General features: G+C 39.3%; 1 protein-coding gene across 1 annotated transcript; it reads left to right on the forward strand.

Annotated features, from left to right (window-relative positions):
- Window positions 1-283: 283 nt before the first annotated feature.
- Window positions 284-8,070, forward strand: LOC141289911 (E3 ubiquitin/ISG15 ligase TRIM25-like). The gene is made up of 6 exons (XM_073822109.1): window positions 284-551; window positions 1,418-1,719; window positions 2,054-2,149; window positions 2,296-2,529; window positions 2,692-2,929; window positions 4,667-8,070. Exons 1-6 carry the CDS (start codon window positions 284-286, stop codon window positions 5,233-5,235), a joined length of 1,707 nt encoding a protein of 568 aa, XP_073678210.1. The 3' UTR covers window positions 5,236-8,070.
- Window positions 8,071-8,635: the final 565 nt, after the last annotated feature.

Here is an 8,635-nt window from a genome sequence, read left to right on the forward strand (position 1 = left end):
ATCTTTGAATAATCATAATATTCATAAAATCATAATGCATTAAAAATTCATAAGTCTCAGTGATAAAACTAGAGAGAAATTCAACAAGAAAAAGTGTCAGAAAAGACATCTAAAAAGTGTGACTGACATCTATTGGATGATTATGAATGATTATGAAAGAAAAACAGATCTGCCCACGTCAAAGACAAAACCAGGAATTCCAGTTCTATTAAGTTCAGGGAAAATAAAAGCCTAACTGTTGTTTAGCTGTATTGTGTCTCTGTCTGTGTGTGCATGCTGTTAAATGGCAGAAGCCAGGTTTTCTCAGGACCATTTTAGGTGTCCAGTGTGTCTGGAGCTACTGAAAGATCCAGTGACTATTCCCTGTGGACACAGTAACTGTATGAGCTGCATTACAGACCACTGGAATCAAGAGGATGAGAAGAGAGTCTACAGCTGCCCTCAATGCAGACAGACCTTCAGTCCAAGACCTGCTTTAAGTAAGAACATAATGCTGGCTGAAGAGGTGGAGAAACTGAAGAATGCTCATTTTCAAACTGATGTTCCTGCTAGTGTCAGGGTTCAGGTAAAGGGATGAGGCGAGGACTCAATAATGCATGATATGGGCCTTTTATTATCAATAGAAAAATAAAACAAACAACAACAAAAACTACCCCGAGGGGGAAAAAGGCTAGCTGGCTGGCAATACAGCTGGGCAGGATGAGGTAGAGCTGGACACGACACAGAAGATGAATGGTGACGAACTGGCACAGGACTGCAAACACAGGGAGAATATGAAGGGAGCAAATGAGGCAGTAACGAGGGAAACACAGGTGGGGCAAATTAACCAATAATCAGGAAACAAGATGGGTGGGGTCAAGACAATAGACATGAGAGCACATGGCACAAGAAATCAATCAAGACAAAACCATGTGCTCACACAAAACAAACACACAAGCACATGGCCAGCAATACAAAATCACAAGCCATGTGCTTAAACAAGACACGAACACACAGCTAATGAGAAAACTCATAAGCTGTGTGTTCACACAAAACAATGACATGAAAGCACACAGCCAGCAAAAAACAAGCTGCGTACTACAAGGTAAGACATAACATAAGAACATGCAGCCAAAAACATGAGCTGCGTGCAACAACACAAAACAAGAAAAGAACAAACCACGTGACAGAAGAGCATACGGCCAGAGAAAACTTGAGACCGCACACTCCCACAATAGGACAGAACATGGAGTGTGAGTGTCCGAACCCCGACACGATACCGAAACTCAACAAGACATGAGTGTCGGGATCCGAACACCACACCCCATTAAGAAACAAGGCACGCAGACATGAAAACAAGACATGGTGGGAGTGTCAGGGCTCTGTCACAAAACCACAAGAAAACTAGACCGAAGTGACAGAACCCTGACAGCTAGAGCTGGAGATGTGGAGTGTGACGTTTGTACTGAAAGAAAACACAAAGCGGTGAAGTCCTGTCTGGTGTGTCGGAACTCTTTCTGTCAAAATCACCTTGAACAACATGAGAACCTCTTCAAAGAAAAGGGACACAATCTAATGGACGCCACTGAACGACTACAGGAGATGATCTGCAGTAAACATAAAAAACCACTGGACATATACTGCCGTACTGACCACCAGTGTATCTGTGTGCTCTGTATCGTGGATGAGCACAAAAAACACAGAACTGTCTCAAATGCAGCAGAGAGGACAGAGAAACAGGTAACGATATTGGATTCTGTCGTTTTACTAAAGAAAATCTTGTTTCACATTACCTTAAAATTGTATTATTAACAGCTGTAAGAAGTTTACATTTTTAAAAGATATTGATAAATAAAAAAGAGATTATGAGAGTGACAATGGAAAAAAACTCCTTCCGTTAGACTATAAAAATAACCCACCCTGTAAGTTGAAGAATTGCTTCATAGTAAAGAATGTAATTAATCCAGTTCTGTGTGGCAGTCATACACAAACAATCTGACTCATAACTCTTTTTTTTTTTCTTTTTTTTTTCAGTATATTTCTGTGATTTGCCTTGATTTGTTTTGTCCTACAGATACTTGTCACTGAGATGCTGGAAAAATACCAGCAGCAAATCCATGAAGGAGAGAAGACGTTTCAGGAGCTGGAAGAGGCTTTGGACAATCACAAGGTGAGTTTTGAGAAGAAGAAGGAGCGCTGGTTTCAGATTTAGTTAAGACTCTTCTTCAGTTGGTAATTGAGGGTGATGTTCAGTCCCACTGAAACACAGCAGACTATGAGCAGCAGTAAGAGCTGATTGTAATGTGTGTCCTACAGCGCTCTGCACAGACAGCAGTGGAGGACAGTGAGAGGATCTTTACTGAACTCATCCGATCCATTGAGAGAAAATGCTCTGAGGTCACACCGATGATCAGAGCTCGAGAAAAGACTGTAGTGAGTCGAACTGAAGCACTCTTGAAACGGCTTAAGCAGGACATTGATAATCTGAGGAGGGAAAAAACTGACTTGGAGCAGCTGGCAAAGACAGACGACCACACCCATTTCCTCCAGGTAACACCATGATCTTTAGTATTTTCATTACTGAAAGAGGGCTTTTACAGTTTATAGAGAGCTTTTACTGTTTGTTTGTTTTTTATCCCTTGGGTAGTATTTATTTTCTATGAAATATTTCCGTATCGTAAATTTATTTTGTGGTTGTTCGTGTCTGTGTAGTGTTTCCCATCTCTCCCTGTTACTCCTGGATCTCCAGTTGTTCCCAGCATCACTGACGGTTCTTTGGATGTTGTAGAAAAATCTGTCTCTCAACTGAGACAAAAATTAGAGGATTTCTGCAAAGAGGAGATTGAAAAACTCTATGCAAGAGGTAAAGTACTGGAGACTTTTGGAACACACGAAATACAGGATTGTTGCAGCTACAAAATATATACAGGTGCATCTCAAAAATTAGAATGTTGTGGAAAAGTTCATTTATTTCAGTAATTCAACTCACATTGTGAAACTCATGTATTAAATAAATTTAATGCACACAGACTGAAGTAGTTTAAGTCTTTGTTTCTTTTAATTGTGATGATTTGGCTCACATTTAACAAAACCCCTCCAATTCACTCTCAATAAATTAAAATACTTCATAAGACCAATAAAAAATATTTTTAGTTAATTGTTGGCCTTCTGCGAAGTATGTTCATTTACTGTATATGTACTCAATACTTGGTAGGGGCTCCTTTTGCTTTAATTACTGCCTCAATTCGGCAGGAGGTGATCAGTCGCTGGCACTGCTGAGGTGGTTTAGAAGCACAGGTTTCTTTGACAGTGGCCTTCAGTTCATCTGCATTTTTGTTGGTCTCTTGTTTCTCACTTTCCTCTTGAAAATAGCCCATAGATTCTCTATGGGGTTCAAGTCTGGTGAGTTTGCTGGCCAGTCAAGCACACCAACATCATGGTCATTTAACCAACGTTTGGTGATTTTGGCAGTGTGGGCAGGTGCCAAATCCTGCTGGAAAATTAAATCAGCATCTTTACAAAGCTGGTCAGCAGAAGGAAGCATGAAGTGCTCTAAAATGTTTTGGTAAATGGGTACAGTGACTTTGGTTTTCAAAAAACACAGTGAACCAACACCAGCAGATGACATTGCACCCCAAATCATCACAGACTGGAAAATTAACACTGGACTTCAAGCAACTTGGGCTATGAGCTTCTCCACCCTTCCTCCAGACTCTAGGACCTTGGTTTACAAATAAAATACAAAACTTGCTCTGATCTGAAAAGAGGACTCTGGACCACTGGGCAACAGTCCATTTCTTCTTCTCCTTAGCCCAGGTAAGACGCCACTGACATTGTCTGTGTTTCAAGAGTGGCTTATCAAGAGGAATACGACAACTGTAGCCAAAACACGTCTGTGTGTGGTGGCTCTGGATGCCTCGACCCCAGCCTCAGACCATTCCTTGTGAAGTTCACCCAAATTCTTGAACTGATTTTGCTTGACAAGCCTTTCAAGGCTGCGGTTCTCTTCCACACTTTTTCCTTTCACTCAAATTTCTGTTAACATGCTTGGATACAGCACTCTGTGAACAGCCAGCTTCTTTGGCAATGAATGTTAGTGGCTTACTCTCATTGTGAAGGGTGTCAGTGATTGTCTTCTGGACAACTGTCAGATCAGTAGTCTTCTCCATGATTGTGTAGCCTAGTGAACCAAACAGAGACCAGTTTGAAGGCTCAGGAAACCTTTGCAGGTGTTTTGAGTTGATTAGCTGATTGGCAAGTCACCATACTCTAATTTGTTGAGAGTGAATTGGTGGGTTTTTGTTAAATGTGAGCCAAAGTCATCACAATTAAAAGAACCAAAGACTTAAACTATTTCAGTTTGTGTGCAATGAAAATCAATACACGAGTTTCACAATTTGAGTTGAATTACTGAAATAAACGAACTTTTCCACGAAATTCTAATTTATTGAGATGCACCTGTAAGACAAGGTCTCTTTATGAACACTACTTGAAGTAATACTTTTCCTTTTAACATTTAATAAACAGTATAATAAAAAATAAAAATAATTAAAAAACATTGAATTTTGCAGTTATCAACATCCATATTAGAACCAAGAACATCCAGCACATTTTATCTACATGACAACTAACATTGAAGCTCAGTTTTGCAGATTTTGGTGCAGATAATGTGTTTTGTCTTCATCAGACTTCTTTCATTTCACTCTGGATCCAAACACAGTGCATAAACACTTCCGTCTGTCTGAGGGGAACAGAGTGGTGAGCTACGCTGACAAACTCCAGGAGTATCCTGATCATCCAGACAGATTTAGTTATTGGTGGCAGGTGTTGTGTAGTGAGAGTGTGCGTGAACGTTGCTACTGGGAGGTTGAGTGGAGTGGGACTGAAACTATGGATGTGTGTATAGCAGGATCATATAAGAGCATTGTCAGGAAGGGACGGGGTAACAGGTGCAAATTTGGAAGTAATGATCAGTCCTGGTGTTTAATCTGCTCTCCTTCCAGTTACACATTCTGTCATAATAACAAACAGACTAAACTCTCTGCAGTGTCCCGCTCCTGTAAAATAGGAGTGTATGTGGATCACAATATTGGAATTATGTCCTTTTACAGCGTCTCTGACACAATGGACCTCATCCACAGAGTCCAGACCACATTCACACAGCCGCTCTATCCTGGGTTTTGGATTAATTTATCAGTTGTTGATAGAGTATTTGGACCTGATAAACGTCCAACTTTGAAACTGTGTGACAAATAATAATTGGTCCAGGGTACATTGCTTAAGAGAGTCAATGGGATTTGACAAAGAGAATGTTGCTGCATGGTACACACTTGTTGAAGTTACAGATTTGATTAGATCAAGAAAAGATTGTCAGTAGGGGTCTACTATTCACATGTACATGCACACACACTTACGCATAAGATTACTGTCGATTAGGGATGTAACGGTATTGTAAATACCGTCGTACCGCAATAGCAAATTTTTTCGATACTACCGTGGTTGCATGACTCGATAAAACGATAGGTCTTCTGAGAAAAGTTAGCTCAGGCAAATGGAGCGAACGGGAGGTAGCGGGAACTACAATTCCCATCAGCCCAGGCGTGGCCATCATCCTTTGCGGTCTGTTGTCGCAACAGAGTATGTGAGCGGAGTGAAGTGGTGTGATTCTGAATGGAGGGAGGAGCGGATTTTTGAAAAGTCGGAGCGTCATGGTTTTAACTCGCTCCAAGATCGCTCCACCACCGCTCCATCATGAGAACAATTCATGCCAACGGTCCGTAATATAACTGCATATTAAGCAGGAATTCACATGCTAAACATAGTTCGCTCGATAGAGATGGATCACTCAAATCAGAAATAATGTGAAGGCTATGATGACGGCAATGAACATCATATGAGCGGTAAATTATACTTCACAAGTTGGTTCTTTCTAGATACTTAATATTTTCAGGTGAAAGCATCATTTAAACAGGTACAGCACTTATTCACACGCAATCACTCTGTTAATGCATTAAAACAAATGTAATGGTATCCGATTTCGAATGAGCAGAAATCTGTAAGAAATGCAGCGACCCATAAGTAAAATAACTGACGAAAAATGTATTTTTATTTTCATTACAAACTTTGTACTGCATAAAGCAGCAATTATACTATTTTAATGCTGATGTTATTAGCTTGGAAGCTGGAGCGGAGTGATTATTAAATGCACAGAGCGCGGAGGGGAAATTGTTGCCGCTCCACTCTGCTCACATACTCTGGTCCCAAGTGAGAGGGTTTTTCCTGTTGCAGGGGACATTGTAAATGCCCAGAGATCCCAGCTTTTACCAGATAATGTTAATATGCTAATTTTACTTAAAAAAACCTGTCTCTGTCTGAATAATTGAGTGTGTGAGTGAATGAGGTGATTGTTCTCAAATACTCATTCAGCACATGGGCCAACTGCAATAAGTAGGCTGCTATTTTTATTTTTTCATAGTTTTCAAGAATACTAAATTGAAACTTTAATTTTTTTTTTTTACATGGTTTAATAATTTTTTGTTATTAAAATTGAAGTTCCTGTTTCAAAGTGATAGATGGCTAATTGTGTGCCATTGATATGTTCAGTGTTCATGTAAACTGTTTTAGCACTTCTGGCACTTTTTTTCAGTGTCTTCATTAGTTTTGTTTTTCCTGTAAATGATTCAATAAATACCGTACCGTGACATTCATATCGAGGTATTACCGTACCGTGAAATTTTGATACCGTTACATCCCTACTGTCGATATATAATAATTCTTTTCATGTTTATTAAGTTTCACATATTACATAAGTTATTTTCCATGTGTTTTGTACAATTGGTATAAACAGGGGATGTTGGCACTATGTAGGGTTTATAAAAAGTGCAATAACAGTCTGTACGCTGTTTAAATTTCTCTAATATGCGTTCACTTGTTCTGTTTATGAATCCTGGGCATTCAGTGGACTAAATGTGAAAATGTCATAAAATAAACAACCCAGTCTCATAAAAATACGTACCTCTGGGTACTTTTTAGCAGCATTGGTTTAACATACTTTACTGCAGGTTTTGCGGCAGTTTCAAAAAGAAATGTCTGTTGAGTGGCGCTAAAACACAGGTTCAATACATGAACTTATTACTTACTGGCATGTATTTATTACGTTGATATATGTTTGTATTGCTGTGTTTTTATTACGTTGCTTCAGGAATGTATTGCAGTGGATCAGAGTTAAAATATCCGGGGACTGTTGCTAAAAGTTAATGCTCTATCATGTTGGAAACATGCCCTACACCAAACCAAACCCAACCCTAAACCTCCCTGATAGAGTTAAAGGGGTCATCGGATGCCCATTCTTTAGGGTCTTAATGAGAAGTCTATGACAAACTTTAGTTAAAATTTCTCAAAGGGTAGTGTAAAAAACACTCTTTTTACCTTGTCAAAATCAGCCCTTTTTAGAGCAAGCTATTGTGTTGCGCTTTCCTTTAATTGCTAATGAGCTCTGCTCACCCTACCCCTCTCTGCTGTGGGATGTCGAGCCTTAATTTTTACTTTAGCTGCCTAACTAGCACCTTATAAAGAAAGTCCATTTTTCAAAGATGCATAAAAAAACCCTTATACTCACTTCTGATGCGCGTGAAGCTGCATCAGGAACAGTTCGCACAAACATAGACTCATATGTAGATCAGGATCGGCACTTTCATTTCAAAAACGAAAAAATGACGACTGCTATGTTCATTATAACATCCAACAACAGAACACCTCAATCGCTCAATTTGAGACATTCTTGTCTTTCCTATTGGTCCAGTCATGGCCTAATGGTTAGAGCGTCGGACTTGTAACCTAAAGGTTGTTTTTTCAAGTCTCAGGTCTGGCAGGGATTGTAGGTGGGGGGAGTGAATGTACAGTGCTCTCTTCACCTGCAATACCACGACTGAGGTGAGTCCCTTGAGCATTTTAATATTAAAATTGTTTTCAAGTTGTAATATAATATACTTCAAGTAATTGTGCGAAAATTATACTTTAAGTCATCAAATCAAAACTACACTGTAAATCATGTGTGTGAAAAGGAATAAAAGATGTCTGAATTGTATTGCCTCTAGTGTTTTTTTTTTTTTTTTAACTGCAGTAATATGTACTTATTGGTATGTATTCGGCGCCTCACGAAAAAGTGCCCCCAGGTACGTTTTTGCCAAAATAAAATACTATTTCTGCAAAAACAATATATACGAGTGTAAATAATGAACACTGTATTCCACAATGCAGTGGGCTCAGGGGCATCGTAGTTGGGTGAAAAGGGGAACTAAATTACCAGGGCCCCAAGTGGGGGGAGGGCCCCTGAGGAGTGACATTTTATTTTCCTTTAAATATAATTTTATAATTTTAAACATGCTATTCAAAGCTGGAACTTGTCAAAAAGAATATGATGCAGGACTTAGAGACTTATAGATTCCTGCCACAGATCACAGTTTTCTCAGGAATTAAATACTGAGCATGTTGTGTTCTATGACAAAAACTAGTCACTCAAATGTATTGTTATGCCACTCATTTATATAGTGCCATCAAAGTCACTAGTGCACATCCTTTTGAAACTGTTTCATAATGTCAAACCTCTCCATCGCAACCACAGAGCTTTTCGTAAAAAAAGTGTCTCAGAGACATA

The sequence above is a fragment of the Garra rufa genome, chromosome 17, assembly GCF_049309525.1.
Source record: "Garra rufa chromosome 17, GarRuf1.0, whole genome shotgun sequence".
NCBI lineage: Eukaryota > Metazoa > Chordata > Actinopteri > Cypriniformes > Cyprinidae > Garra > Garra rufa.